This window comes from Carettochelys insculpta, chromosome 4 (genome assembly GCF_033958435.1).
Source record: "Carettochelys insculpta isolate YL-2023 chromosome 4, ASM3395843v1, whole genome shotgun sequence".
NCBI lineage: Eukaryota > Metazoa > Chordata > Testudines > Carettochelyidae > Carettochelys > Carettochelys insculpta.
Genome location: NC_134140.1, coordinates 73339735 through 73355715, shown reverse-complemented (window position 1 = coordinate 73355715; position 15981 = coordinate 73339735). Strand labels below are relative to the sequence as shown.

The 15981-nt window shown below is 53.5% G+C and overlaps 1 protein-coding gene across 1 annotated transcript in view; it reads right to left on the bottom strand.

Moving 5' to 3' along the window:
- LOC142012915 (uncharacterized) overlaps positions 1–14000 on the bottom strand; it is an 86669-nt gene extending 72669 nt beyond the window's left edge. The window contains exons 1-2 of the mRNA XM_074993964.1: positions 13781–14000; positions 13396–13602 (exon numbers count right to left, since the gene is read on the bottom strand). Coding sequence (XP_074850065.1) covers positions 13396–13602; positions 13781–13981 — 408 coding nt within the window. The 5' untranslated portion in view covers positions 13982–14000. The remainder of the gene's footprint in view (positions 1–13395; positions 13603–13780) is intronic.
- Positions 14001–15981: the final 1981 nt, after the last annotated feature.

Here is a 15981-nt window from a genome sequence, read left to right as displayed (position 1 = left end):
CACAAAACAAAAACACACTGTGAATTTTAATATTAATAAAGAAACTGATATTGGATTTACAATATATGAATAATTTCTGGGCCCTGCTTCATATAGCACACTACATGAGAGCACAATGTCATGAAAATATCAAATTCAGTCTCTGTGTTTTTCATATTTAATATTAAAGTGAAAAAGATAGAGCATGAACTTGTCTATCTTTCAATGTTTGACTTCTTCATAAATAGAATTATGAGCAGTGATATCATAAAAAAAAACCTCCTACATTATGAAATCTCAGACTGTGATCCTGGAGCTCTTCTGATGGCTACATGGACCTGGTTGGCTCATTTAAAAACTGCAAAAAATATATATTGATAGGATATTCAAAAGCACATAAGATACTTGGAGAAAAATCCTTTCACTATCTATGGGACTTTTGCTCCTAAATCACTTAGGCTGCATCTACACTATGATATAAATTTGACATTTACTAAATTCAAATTTTTAGCCTCATTCTTATGGATCTTAATGTAAGTGTCTACAAACCTGGAAATTTGAGCCACCATTTCTCTGTGTCAAGTTTCCGCATTCCCATTTTCTTAGCCAAATTCAGCTGCATGAGCAGTGCATTGTGGGTAGTTATCCCACAGTGCCTTAGCTCTGGTTGCTTGTGGGTGTTTCATGTCAGGAATCCCAGAATGCAAAGCACTGTCCCAGAATTCAGAGCACCCAGTAACTGCGTGAAAATGAACTGGAAATCATGCCATTTTTCCAGCATTTTTTCTGGCACAACACTAGTGTGTGCAAGTCATTGTACGCAGCGTTGCAGGAACTTCCCGGACTGTTGCACAATTTTGCTTCCTATTACAAAGCACAGTGACAGTTCAGTATGATGATGATGATGATTTTGAAGAGCAAATCTGTCAACTACAGTCCAAGAACTCACAACTGCTGACTGCCCTGAAAGCATTGCTGACAGTGATGTGGTGGTTTTGGACTCGGCAGACCAGCACACACTGGTGGGACCACATTATTTTGGAGTCCTGGGACGACCAGCAGCAGGTGCAGAACTTTACACATTTATGGAACTTTGTGATGTGCTGGCCCCCTCCCTGAAGCGCAACAACAATGGATGAGGCCGGCTTTACTGGTTCAAAAGCTACTGGCAATCACTCTGTGGAAGTTTACAACACCCAACAGTTCCGGTCGGTGTCTAATCAATTTGGGGTGGACAGATCGACAGTGGGGTCCAAGGTAACGCAGGTGGCCCATGCAATCTGTTGGCATCACTTCAGGAAGACCATGACCCTGGGAGATGTACAGGCAATAGTGGATGGCTTTGCTGCCTAGGAGTTTCCTAACTGCAGTGGGCCAATAGGTGGCACAAACATCCCCATCCTGGCCCTGGGCTGCCTGGCCTCTGAGTATATAAACCAAAAGGGATATTTCTTCACGGTTTTGCAGACATTGGTAGATCACAAATATCATTTCACCAGCGTCAACATGGGATGGTTGGAGAGAGTTCACAACATGCACATCTTCAGAAATTCTGGACTGTAGAGAAAGCTCCTGGATGGGACTCTTTTTCCAGACTGGAAAATCTAGATTGGCGATATGGAGATGCCTATTGTAATATTGGGCAACCCTGCTTACCCTCCTACACAGGATCCCAGGATCCCAGCAAGGAAAAGTTCAACCATAGACTCAGCAGGTGCAGAATGGTGGTGGAATGCACCTTTGGCCATTTAAAAGAGAGGTTCAGATGCTTATTGACTTGCTTGGACCTTTCAGAAACTAATGTCCCAACTGTGATTACAGTGTGCATTATTTTACACAACATTTGTGAATCCAGGTGGAAGAATTTCCCATCCATCTGGAATTCTAAGGCTGAGGCCATCAACAGGGCTTAGTCACAGCCTCCAACATGATCATTCACCAACAACCATGTTCAGGCAGCAGCAATAAGGGACTCTTTAAAACATAGCTTCCTGAATGATCTGCCAAGCACATGATAGTGATGTACTTCTCTGTTGTACTACCAACCAAACGACCCCATGCCCCAAACTGATTTGTGCTCCCCACCCACTGAACTAACAAATCAGACTTTGTCTTACTGAAAGAAGACTTTTACTTGGTGAGAGGGGGCTAAGTTGCAGGAAGTAGGATGGATGTCAAAGGAGGGTTATTTTCCTGAAAATGGCAGCTGTGATTTCAGCTCTCCACCCACCACCACCCTTCACCGGGTTCCTTCTGCCGCCAGTCCTCTCTGGACTTTGGCTTAGTGGCAGGCACCTGTGCTTTCAGTCCTCCACCCCTCCACCCCGCCTGGTTCCATGAAATGATTTGTGCACCCTACCACTCATGCATGCCAAGAGATCACACCAAGCTCAAAAGAATGTCTATTTTGTGGGGAGGAGAGTTTTCAGTGGCAGGAAAAAGCAGCTTTGTCAAGGGTGGCGGTATAGCCTTTTGCAGTGGCCACTGAGGCTAGAGTGGCAGGTTGTGCTTGCCCTCCCTCCCCACACTTGGGGACTGCGATGCCAGGTGCAGGGGAGAGACGTGTTCAGGGGACTCTGGGCAGCAGTCAGTGGAGCCTGCATTGCTGTATTGGGAGTCCCTCTGCAGCTGCAATATCAAGTGCAAAACCTACGTTTGATCACTCACTGCCATTATGAGCTTTGCCGCTTGCTTTTGCATTTTCTGCTGCCACTCAGCTGTAGTATGATTCCACTGAGATGTACTTTGCCACCACTGAACTGTGTCCCTTGTCATCTTATTGTTTTCTGCCTCAGACCACTCTATGTGCTTCCTGCTTGCACCTTTTTTTGCTTCCTTGCCCTGTCTCCCAGGCTGGGGTTCACAGCTGTACAGTAAGTGAAGGTCAAAATTACAGTACAATTCACACAAAGCGCTTCTCCATGGAATGAATGGGTCTCTGTCTCTCTTATCAGGGCAAGTTTCTTTTTGCAAGGCTGATTAAGGCCTATGAAGGATGGCATTCACATTGTGTGTTGCACAAGCCATCATTTACCATCATCTACCCAGAACATTTTGTTATGGACATGGTAATCTATTGTCTGCTTTTCAGGTAAATGGGAAGGGCTGCAAAGCAGAGCAAGCCGTCCTGTGTCCTGGGAAAATACTTTTTTCAGCCATTTCTAAAGCAATCCTCTGCAATGAGCAAGGCATGCACAGACCAGCAGCCACGTGGCGAGAGGGGATGGTGGGGAAGGGCTTGATTCCAGCCACATGGATTCGTGGGTGGGTGGGGGATACCTGTAAAGTAAAAAGAAATGCTGGAGGGTGGGGAGTTTTCATGCCATCTCCCAGGTTGGGGAAAAACATTTCTCAGCACTCACTACAGCAGCCCTCATCAGGGAAAGAAGGCCATTTAAAGGAGAGCAAAATGTGCCCATGAAGCACATGCCGGTTTGCAGTAGCAGCGTGCGCACAGCCCAGCAGCCAAATGGAGAAGGGGAAGGGCTCCATTACAGCCACATGGATACATGGTAGGGAGGGATCCCAGTAATATGAAAAGAAATGACAGGGGGAAAGGGACATGTGAGGGGAGAAGGCCTGGAGAGCCTGCAAACCACGTGGTGGCGGGGGGAAGCACCTGCCAGCCACATAGTGCAGCAATGGACTCCAGGGAAATGTAAAAGGGTAGGAAGCATGGGGAAAATAACCAATCCAAATTCTCATGCTTCTTTAAGTTGGCAAAGAATTCATCACCCTCCTACAACTAACAGATTTCAACAGAGAAGAGCAGCTCATCCTGTGTAAGCACAAGCCTGGAAAATTGGCCAAAATGTTGTGTGGCGCCATGACACCAGATCACTATCTTGTTGCCTGGCATGGCAAGGTGAGCTAGTCTGGAAGCTGCAGTAAGTTGGGCCTGTCTAAAAACCTGGTGCAAAAAATACAAGAGTTTCTGGATGAGCCTTCGAGGAGATCTCCAGAAAGGAGAAGTGCTCCATCCCCAGAAATAGTAACACGCTGTTCTGAGGGACACAGATCCATGGAAAACCTGTACCCATACCCATACCTGTTCCTGTACCCACCTGCAACCTGCCTGTAGCAGTCAGAAAAAATACCCACCAGAACTGCTTAGTCTCAGGGTCTCGGAAGACACAGCTTGGTCCCAGGGGGCTCAGAAACAGGTGTAGGGTATCCACCGTAGCAGGGACCAGTTCCAGATTCAGGACAAAGAGCTCTGGGCTGTCAAGAATAACTTCCTCGGCCCCCACTTGTCACCCCCTTCTTCCTGGCCATTGGCCTCATCCTCCTGGGCCCCCAGCTCCTCTTGGATCACCCCAACTCCAGACCAGGTCCTCCACAAGTGTTGTAATTAAGGCCAGGTGCTGCGTTGGGGTCAGCTCCAATAAGCATGTGCAGTTGTTCATAATAGTGGCAGGTTTGTGGAGATGACCCTGACCACTGGTTGGCTTCCCAGACTCTGTGATAGGCCTGCTGGAGTTCTTTCACCCTCACCCGGCATTGTGTGTAATATATGATCATAGAGATCCACAATTCTCTTGGCCACCTGAAGTAGCCTAGCCACTGATTCCTGTCCCCAAACTGGAAGAAGATCCAGAATCTCCTGGAGGGTCCATGCTGGAGTTCTCTTGTGACCCTGAGAATTACTAGGTAGATCACTACACTGAGTGCTCATGATTGCAGGAGAAAGCTACTGATGCAATTGCTAAAGAAGTGGTGCTATGGCAGGGGGGCGGCAAGGGGGGCAAGGAGGGAGGCCACTGGCCGCGTGTTCCTGCAGGATGCTGCCGATGTCCTCAGGTTGTCCATGAGCCTGTTCCAGGCCACTCTCTGCCATGCCATGACGGCCTCAGCCAGGTGAAGATGCTGCTTGGCCACCTCGATGTGGCAGCAGCTGGCCATGTCATCCTCTGTCCACTGAAGGGGCCTCTGGCTGCAGGCCTGACGTTGTGCTGCATGTGGGGGGTGCCTGGGTGCTCTCCATCACCACCAGGGAGCTCTCCAGGGCTCTGGTGGTGCGTCTGTATGGAGAGAAGGCTGGCGTGTCAGTACCATTTTATGGCTCTTGGGCTCTCCCTCGGAGCACCATCTCCCCCATCCGGGGCAACACACCCCATCCTAAGGCACAGCAGCATGGGGCATCCCGGGTGGGTAGAGGTTCCCAGCCCCTGTGGAATAGTCCCCAGGTGCTGTCCAGCCCCAACTACCTCTCACCACACATGTGGGCACAGCACTGTCCATGGGGGCAGGTGCTGGCCACCACTGATGGTCATCTCGGGATGCCGGGTGCCATGCAAGGTCTGGAATTGTCTGGCCCAGCAGCCCAGGTCATGTGTGTGGCCAGCTGGCAGGTGCATCACACCCCCACCCCACAGACCAGAGAGCATGCTCCACCATGTAAATACCAGAGGGTCCCTCAATGAGGTCGACCAATGTCCTGCTCCTAGTCACCCATCTCGATGACCAGGAGGGCACATCTATCATGAGGTCCCCCCTCCTCGCTAGACCACTCTGTGGTGGGGTCTGGCTCCTGGGTCCCCAGTCCTGGGTGCTCCTCCGCCTCTGACTATGGCTTATCAGCAGAAGTGTCAAACACAGCAGATGGTGGGGAGCTGTCCTGGAGCCTCAGAATAGCCTCTAGCTCCCTGTAGTAGAGGGAGGTGGACAGACCTGCCCTGGAGCAGCTGGCCTCGTCCCAGGCCCTGGCACAGCCCTGCCAGAGCCCCTTAACCCCACTGTGGACTTGGTTCACAGTACGCTCCGGGTGCCCCCAAAGTGAAGAGGCTCTCGGCCAGGTGGGCGAAAGCTGCAGCATTGTGCCACTTAATTCCCATTTCCCTGAGAAACCCCTTCTCCTTCCAGAGGCTGAGGACGTCTCTCAGCTCCTGCTCCATCCAGGAGGGTGCCCTTTTTTTTTCACTCTGTTCCAGGTCCCTGAGAGCCTTGTGAGGGGGAGAGAGGGGCTAGGGCTCCTGTGGAGAGTGGCCGCTTGCCATTGTTCTTCTTTCAATTTTGGAGGGTGGGTGAGAGGGCGTGCTACAATCAGATTGTGGCTGTGCTGTTAGCACACTCTCAGCTTCCTGCCATGGGGTTTCTGCGTCTGTATTGCTTTAAGGGTGGCCAGATGCAGGGATCATAGAACCCTGCTTATGTGGGCCAGACCATCCCTGCCTTCCAGCTGGTCATCTCCATGCTGGACTCCTTTTTTGAAACAGAGGGGTGTGGAGCATCTACAAATGTCTTCTTTCACAAGAGTATGTTGAAAGGGAACGCTCTTTCTGATATGGCAGGAAGGGATCCTGAGGCATATGCCAGTTAGGATCCCGCTCCCCTTCCGGTTCCTGGCCCTTCACCCCCTCCATGACCTGAAGCCCCACAACCTTGTCCCAAGCTGCCCTACAAGTTCTGATGCCTTGCACCCCACCCAAAGCCCCCCCACTGTACACAGTTCATTGTTTTTGCACTTGCCTTTGCTGTAAATAGTTCTTTATTCCACTGTTTCTACTTTGCATTGGTTTTTATTTGTTGAAGTAAAATAGTTCTTTGAGCACTATTCCCACATCCCTTTTTCGTGGGCAGGGGTCAGGGAGTGGTGATGGGGAGATGGGAGGGGTCAGAGTCAGGATGGCATAGGGCGCTGGGCCCAAGGCCCATGCAAGGGTTATTAGAGGGGGTGGGAAAAGCTGTCCCTCAGGGCCTCTTAGCTCCATAGCCCATGCTGAGGGGCCTGGCAGACTGCAGCTGTCCATAGTGGTTAACCAGGGCCTGCAGCACCTTGGAGAAGTACCCCTTTCTGTTGATATTCTTGGCCGCACTGTGGTCTGGGGCATGGATGGGATGTGGGTCCCATTGATAGCTCTGAAGCAGTTTGGGCTGCATCCACATCTGCCAGACAGACAGTCCTCCGCAGCAGGCTGGTATTGATGGCCATCATGACCTGCAAAGGGAGAGGACCGAACACATGTCAGGGACTGAGGAGAGAGTGTCTGGGCCCTCTCCCTCTCCTCCCCACCAAGCTCTCCAAGATCTGTGTGACGGTGGGACAGCATGCCCCCTCGGATGGGGCTTTCCACCCACCTGGCATCCCCAACTTCACTTCCTGAGGATCATCGTTTGTTGGGACACCCCCCGGCCCACATGCAGGGACTGCAGCCCAAGAGTGCCTTACCTCCATGAGAAGGGCCCCAACTGTGGACTTCCCACATACCAAACTCGCTTTGTACAGAGTAGTGGCTGTCAGGGGGTGGCAAGCTTCCAGAGGGTGACCTGGATCCATTTCTCCAGGAGGATGGCGGGCTGCAGCTGGGTGTCCTCTCTCCAGAGGGTGGGAGCAAGCCAAGCATGGAGCTCCAGGAAGGTGGCCTTCTGCATGCAAAAGTTCTGGAGCCACTGCTGGTCATCCCACTGCTCCATGACCAGCTGGTCCCATCAGTCAGAACTGGTGTGGTGCCTCCAAATCTGCCTGTGCACCTGGGGTGGTGGTGCAGTTGGGACGGTGCCCCAGTAATGGCAAGTTCCTCAAAGCTGTCTGGCTCACCCTCCCAGAGGAAGAGGAGGACGCATGTGAGGAGGTGCAGTAGGTGATGAAGCACCTCTGGACGGGGCCAGTGCAAGCCCAGGGGCTGCTCTGGCACCATGGCTAGCTGGACAGCACTGTGTCTCTCAGCAAGCATTGAAGCTCTATCAGCTGTTCTGTGCCTCATGGAGGTAGGCACGCCTTGGTATGGGTAGGGAACAGGCATGGGGGTTGGGGGCCTTTAAGGGCACATGTCACTGAGGCTCCCAGGAGGGATTGCTAGCCAAGTGATCTTGTCTGATGGAGTTCCAGTGGCTGTTCAGTCAAGAGGATAGCTGGGCAGTCTGGCTGCTCTCTGTCAACAGAGCGGATCAACAGCGTGATCTGCTTTGCTGTCTGGCCACAATCTGTCAACAGAAGTTTTGTCGGAAGATATCTTCCAACAAAACTTCTGTTGACAAATCTCTCTAATCTAGACACAGCCCTAGTGCTTTTCTGCCCCTGTTTGAATCACGTGCCTAGGAGAACCATCTGGTCCTATCTATTTTAACTTGCTGTAGCGACTAGGGATAGATTTAAATAATTCTGTAACTGACTTGTGAATTCAATTATATATAAAACAAATACCTGAGGCCCTATTTCTCTTATTATAAAGAGAACCTGTAACTTCTTGCACATGGAAATGAAAAATAAAGGTGTGTTATTGATTTTAACAGAATTTAGCTTTAACTGCTCTTATTCTGAAAATGAATGGATGTCATACAGAATAAGAAACATATCAGCAGAGCCATTAGTCACCTGATTTTATTAATTCTTCACTCACCTTAACCAGTTAAAGGATGCTAATAATGGCCAGACCCCCCCCACCTCCACTTCAAGCTCAGTACATCATCTTTTAGGGAAAAAAGCATAATATTTTGTGTTTCTGCCTGACACACGAAGTAACAAATGACTAATCTTATTTTGTAGCTTTACTACATTGTCAGAAAGCAAATGGGTGTTCTGAGATTGTCACAAAATTGTACCATAACAGTTGAAATGTAATAAATGATAAATAGATATTATCTTGACATCTGCAATGACCACAAAATGTACGGCATAATGTCCTCCACACTTGCAAGGACAGTAAGGGCCAGGTTTTTAGAAGTGTCAGAGTCCTAGATGCTGTGCCATTATGAAAAGCTGACCCTGTTTATGTGCCGTGGTCTTTAAAAAAAAAATTGTTCCTCAGTCTCAGAATCCCAACAAGGCCAGTCAGAGTCAGGGGTCAGACCTGAGGAGTTCGTAGGTTCCAGGCAAGGAATGGCTCATAGCAAGGATCAGTTTCCAAGTCAGGTGGTGAAATCCAAATTAAGCTGAGGTCAAAGCCGGGTATTCAGGAATAGTGACAATTATAGGCCATCGATACTGTTGCTTAGACACTTCCTGGAATGTCACTTGGGTTTATATAGGGTAAGGAACCAATCAGGAGCACAAGCCTTTTACATCTATTGCTGTACAGCAAAGCAGAGATGCCAGCTACTTAGTTGCTCTGCAGGCCTAGGTTCTAGATCTGTGGTGTCTAATATGCTTTCCATTCACCACATGTGGTGAACTGGACATCAGAGTATGGCGAAGAGGCTTCTTGGGAGAAGTGCATGGTGGCAGCAATGGAGGAGGCTTCTCCTGAGGCGTGAACACAGGTGAGGTGATGGCTTCAGTGGTGGGGGCCTCTGGCAGTACAAGGGGGACCTCCAGAGGTGGCAGGGCAGGGTAGCTCACGTGAAGGTAGCAGGCAGCTTGCATGGTGGGGCCTCCAATGAGTCACTGGCAGTTTGCAGGGGAGGGAGTGCCTGGCTCGGCTGGGGGAAGAGAGAGGGCTATGGCAGCAATGTTCTAGGTGGGTGGGGGTCTTATGTTTGTTCCCTCCAATATTTTGGACACTAACAATTCAGATCACTATAATTATTTCTTAAGTATGAGAAAAATAAAATTTACTTGACACCATATAACAATCTCTGGAGGACCAGCAGTATTTAAGCGGGTGAAACTCCTACAATCGACAGTTGAAAGAAAAACTGATACAACAAGATGCCTTGATTTGTCTTATTGCATCGATGTTCTGAAACTAGTCTCAAAACTTGAATTCTCCTCTAAGTAATTTGTCCCCTAGGGAAAAGACAACCTTTACTTGTCCATTCAGAAACTCACCATCTAATGTATGTAAATCTTTTACCTTTACTGAAGGCAGTCATGAAGACAGAACCCTTTTCAAAGAGCCATCTATGCTTCAAGAATTCTTCATATTTGACAGAAATGTGGTTTATGAAAAAGCCTATCTTCAGCAGAGGAATCAGAAATCAAGAGGAAAAAAATGAGTTTTTTCTTTTAATGAGAGCTTTGCAATCCCTGGTGAAAAACTGATTTTAGGACTGTAAAGCCGTGTCTACACGTGCACGCTACTTCGAAGTAGCAGCACTAACTTCGAAATAGCGCCCGTCATGGCTACACGTGTTGGGCGCTATTTCGATGTTAACATCGACGTTAGGCGGCGAGACGTCAAAGCCGCTATCCTCATCAGGAGATAGGAATAGCGCGATATTGACGTTCAATGTCGAAGTAGGGACCGTGTAGTCGTTGCGCGTCCCGCAATGTCGAAATTGCGGGGTCCTCCATGGCGGCCATCAGCTGAGGGGTTGAGAGACGCTCTCTCCAGCCCCTCAGCTCAATGGTGGCCGCGTGGAGCGGCCCCTTAAAGGTCCCCTCCCCCTCCCTTCCTGTGCAGGAAACTGAGGGAACGTGCAGGCAGCAGCTCAGACACGCAGCCAGCCTGCACGTCCCTCAGCAGCCACAGGACCCTCAATGGCCTCCCAGCAGCACCCCCAGCACCCCCAGGGGACCCCCCCCCAAGGGGAGCCAGGGCAGCCAGCCCAGCCAGGCGGGCAGCCGGGCTGGCAAGCGGCAGCGGAGCCCCTCCTGGACGGAGGCCGAGCTGCGGGACCTGCTGGGGCTCTGAAGAGAGGAGGAGGTGCTCCAGGTAATGGAGAGCAAGAGGCGGAACGCGGATGCGTTCGCTCGGCTGGCCGACAGCCTGGCCGCCCGGGGTCACCCTGCCCACACTCCTGATCACATCAGGAGTAAGGTGAAGGAGCTGCGGCAGGGTTACTCCCGGGCCCGGGATGCGGCCGGCCGATCTGGGGCCGCCCCCGTCACTTGCTTCTTTTACAGGGAGCTCAGAGACATCCTGAGCCCCCGGCACACCTCCTCCCCTCTGGCCACCCTTGATACTTCGGCCGACGAGCCCCAGCAGGCCCTTCAGCCAGAGTCCGCCCTGGAGGTAAGCCCCGCACCCTGGGGGCCCCCCCCGGAGCCCACTTCCGGGCCATCGCGGCAGGAGGAGGAGGAGGAGGAGGAGGGGGGCTCCTCCTCCGCAGAATCCGGGCTGCAGATCCTCCTCCTGCCATCCCGGAACAGCAGCCGGGCCTCTGCACCCCGGGGATCTCCGGACCGTGGGAGTGGACCGACAGGTATGTACCCCCCTCTGGTGTACACCCCTGGGCTTGAGGGGCGGGGGTAATAGATATATGTCCAGGGCCCCCCACATGCTCACATGGCCATGGCCCCAAGGACAGCAGGGCCATGGCCCTCACAGCAGTGCAACAGCCCCTGCCCCCCTCCCGACCCCGCACGACAGTGCTATCCCCCATCCCCGGGGCAGGGGGGAGCGGAACCTCGAGGGGCCCCCGGGAGGAGGGGGTGGGACACCCCGCAGCAGCAGCAGCATGTGATGGAGTGGGGGGAGTGCAAAAGGGAGACTCAGGCTAGATATGAGCAACAAGAGCTGAATAGCTCCCAGGGGCAAAGGATGATCCTGGGGCTACAGCTGGCAGGTGACACCTCTGCCCTGAACAAAGAGGAGGGAGGAGCCGAGCTGGCTTGGAATCGGGGGAGGGGCGGGGGCCGCAGGTAGAGGCTAGGGGAAGGGAGAGCTGGAAGGCAGCCAGCCTGAGGAGGGGGAAAGCTACATCCCAGAGGGGCACCCCTTGGGGTCTTCTCCCCAGGACGGGTTGGAAGGACTGTCTCTTCTGACAGCTGGTGCTGTCACTCCTGGGAGAAACTGGGCATCTGTGGCCTAAGAAACCTCTCCTGTCAGACCCTGCGGAGTGAACTGAGAGTCGCTCCCACCAGGGGACGGGGTGCAGTGCAGGGGGACCCCTGAACCCCATCCATCACAGCAGCATCTCCCGGGGATGGGGATGGGGAACCTGCAGCACAGGGCTGGGGGTACAAAGGCCACAGCTTGGGGCCCACACTAACGCTGTCTCCATTCTTCTTCCCCCCCTCCTCTCCTGTGTCCCGCAGCTGCACCATAGGAAGGACCGGAAGAGAGCGCCGGCGAGGCATCAGTGGTCCCGGAGACCCCTCCGGGGCCATCGCTCCAGGCAAGCCCCTTGGCCGAGGACTGACCGGCCCCACAGCGGGCTAGACGGCGGACCCCGCACCACTACCAGCCGACGGCGATGGAACCCCAGCTGCTGCCCATCCACCGTCGGCAGCTGGAGGTGGTGGAGCAGCGCCTGCAGGTGGAGCAACACCGCCTCGACCTGCAGGAGCGGGCGCTGGCCTGGCGCCAAGAGGCATGGGGGGCCTACATGGACACTTTCAACTGCCTTGTGGACTACCTGGCCCCCCATGCCGCGCCGGCCGCCGCAGCGCCCGCCCTGCCTGCTCCACCCGCTGCACCACCTGCTGCTCCGCTCGTCGCCGTCCTGTCCGCCACCGCCCCGCCATCCACCAGCGAGGGCCGGACCGCCGAGGGACCCCTGGAGCCAGCTGAGACTCGCCGGGCATATCTTCCGGTCCGCCCCACCCCCAGCCAGCCCCGGACAGGGCTGCGGCCGCGGTGGGGCTCCCGACTGTCCACCCCCAGTGCCGGACTTTAGAGGCGTGGGGCCCGGGACGTGGCCCCCTACCCCCTTGTATATAGTTGATTTTTAAAAAAGGACGATGGACAGCTGGAGTTCTCTTTTTTTGTGCCCCCCTTCGCCCTGTCCCCCCCCATGTAAATAGTTCTCCCCTTTATCATCCCTGGTTTTCTTTTTAGTGAACAAACTTTTTTATTACTATTGTTTTCTTTGGACACATTACTTTTGTTACACACAGCCTGTATATAGTTTGTTCTTGTTTTAATTCTAGTTCCAAAAAAACAAAGTTCTCAAAGAAAAACCAGTTTAAGTTCAGCCACAAGTGCGTGCTGTCATTTGTCCAGGAAAAGTGTGGGGCGGGTGCGGTTGGGTGCTCCATGGTGTGGGCGTTGGGGCAGGGAGTGTTGCGGAGGAAGGGGTGGGCAGTGGGGGGCCTGGCAGAGTTCACCCCGCAGCCTCATCATTGAAGTGGGCCCGCAGGGCCTCCTGGACCCAGGTCCCTTCAGGGTCCACCTGCCGTCTGGGGGCAGTGGGTGGCTGCACGTCGGCCCTGCCAGCCTCCACAGCCCAGCCCTGGAAAAAGGCCTCCCCCTTGCTCTCCACCAAATTGTGCAGGGCGCAGCAGGCACCCACAATCAGGGGGATGTTGTTGGGGCCCGCATCCAGGCGGGTCAGGAGACATCTCCAGCGTCCTTTCAGGTGGCCAAATGAGCGCTCCACCACCTGGCGCGCGTGGTTCAGGTGCTGGTTGAAGCGCTCCTGGCTTGCGGAGAGATGGACCGTGTACAGGTGCGTGAGCCAGGGCCGAAGGGGGTATGCCGCATGTGCGATGACGCAGAGGGGCATGGTGGTGTCCCCCACAGGGATCTCCCACTGGGGGATGTAGGTCCCCGCCTCCAGCAGGCGGCACAGGCCCAAGTTCCGGAAAACCCGGGCATTGTGGGTGCTGCCAGGCCAGCCCACATAAATGTCCTGGAAACGGCCCCGGCTGTCCACCAAGGCCTGGAGGACCACAGAATGGTAGCCCTTGCTATTGATGAAGCGTCCTCCACTGTGATGAGGGGTGCGGATGGGGATGTGAGTCCCATCCAGAGCCCCGAAGCAACTGGGGAAGCCCAGGGTAGCAAAGCCCGTGATGGTGGCATCTGGGTCCCCCAGCCTCACGAGCCTGTGCAGGAGCATGACGTTGATGGCACGCACAACCTTCAGGGAAAGCACATGGGAGAGTACCAATGTCGGGTGAGCAGGGTGTGCGTGGCCCTGCCCTGCCCTGCCCTGCCCTCCCCCGCCCTGCCCTGCCCTCCCCTCCCCTCCCCTGCCCTCCTCTGCCCGGGCCCCCCTCCCCTGCCCTGCCCTCCCCTCCCCCCGTGGGTCCTCTTACCTCCATGAGCACAGCCCCGACGGTGGCCTTGCCAACACCAAACTGCTGTCCCACGGATCGGTAGCTGTCGGGAGTGGCCAGCTTCCAGACAGCGATGCCGACCCGTTTCTCCACAGGGAGGGCACGCCGCATGGCAGTGTCCTGGTGCCTGAGTGCGGGGGTGAGCCACTGGCACAGCTCCATAAATGTCTGCCGGCTCATCCTGAAGTTCCTGAGCCAGCGGTTGTCGTCCCACTCCTCAAGCACCAGCCGCTCCTACCAGTTGGTGCTGGTGGGGTACCTCCACAGCCGCCGGCATGTGAGGCGGGGGGGGCGGGGTGCTGCAGGGTTGGGGGTTGAGCCCTGCTGCCCTGGGGGCAGCTCCTCCTCCGGTGTAGCAAGGAGGTGCTCAGCTGCCTCCCGCATGGCATGGATCAGGGCGAGCCCTGCTCCTGCCGGGAGGGCTGGGTGGACCTCTGGCTGCTGCTGCTGCTGCTGGGGGTCCATGCCGGCGTCGCCCGGGGTCTGTGTGCCTATGGCTCCTCAGACCGCGTGCTGTGCAGGCTGAGTGTGTCTGGGAGGGGCCCTTTAAGGGAGCGGCTAGCTGTTGCCCCGGAAGCGCTAGTCCGCCCTGTGACCCTGTCTGCAGCTGTGCCTGGCATCCCTATTTCGATGTGTGCTACTTTGGCATGTAGACGTTCCCTCGCAGTGCCTATTTCGATGTGGTGCTGCGCAACGTCGAAGTTGAACGTCGACGTAGCCAGCCCTGGAGGACGTGTAGACCTTATTCATCAAAATAGGCTATTTCGATGTAGGCTTCACGTGTAGACGTAGCCTAAAACATCAAAATACCAGAATCAGGTTCACTCTTGGATTAACAGACAAAAAAGTCTCACATCATCTACAATAAAGTTAGATTTAAATCTACTCACTTCTATAGAACTAGCAAAGCAAAGGTTGGGGCATGATAGTGGTTTTCAAGTATCTAAAAGGGTCTCATAAGGAGGAGGGAGAAAACTTGTTCTTCTTGGCCTCTGAGGATAGAACAAGAAGCAAGGGGCTTAAACTGCAGCAAGGGAAGTTTAGGTTGGACATTAGGAAAAAGTTCCTAACTGTCAGGGTGGTCAAACACTGGAATAAATTGCCTAGGGAGGTCATGGAATCTCCATCTCTGGAGATATTTAAGAACAGGTTAGACAAATGTCTATCAGGGATGGTCTAGACCGTACTTGGTCCTGCCATGAGGGCAGGGGGCTGGACTTGATGACCTCTCAAGGTCCCTTCCAGTCCTAGCATTCTATGATTCTATGAAAGCAGTGTGAACCAGTTTAACAACAGACCAAAAGGCAGGACCAACTTGAAACTAGCCTCAAAGCTGTAAACAGCAACAGCATGAGTGCTAAAAGACATTATTATTAAAGCTCTGAAGGAATCCAAGACAAATATTAGAGCCACCAAACTACACGTCTAATACGTGGGAAAACCATAGCCTAACAACCAAAGACTCAAGAGCCGTGTCTACACGTGCACGCTACTTAGAAGTAGCGGCACTAACTTCAAAATAGCGCCCGTCACGGCTACACGTGTTGGGCGCTATTTCGATGTTAACATCGACGTTAGGCGGCAAGACATCGAAGTCGCTAACCCCATGAGGGGATGGGAATAGCGCCGTACTTCGACGTTCAACGTCGAAGTAGGGAACATGTAGTCGTTGCGCATCCCGCAACATCGAAATTGCAGGGTCCTCCATGGCAGCCATCAGCTGAGGGGTTGAGAGACGCTCTCTTTCCAGCCCCTGCGGGGATCTATGGTCACCGTGTGCAGCAGCCCTTAGCCCAGGGCTTCTGGCTGCTGCTGCCGCAGCTGGGGGTCCATGCTGCATGCACAGGGTCTGCAACCAGTTGTCGGCTCTCTGGATCCTGTGCTGTTTAGTGCAAGTGTGTCTGGGAGGGGGCCTTTAAGGGAGCGGCTTGCTGTTGAGTCCACCCTGTGACCCCATCTGCAGCTGTGCCTGGCACCCTTATTTCGATGTGTGCTACTTTGGCGTGTAGACGTTCCCTCGCTGCGCCTATTTCGATGTGGTGCTGCGCAACGTCGATGTTGAACATCGACATTGCCAGCCCTGGAGGACGTGTAGACGTTATTCATCGAAATAGGCTACTTCGATGTAGGCTTCATGTGTAGACGTAGCTAAGGTGTAATAAATGTACAAAATAAGAACA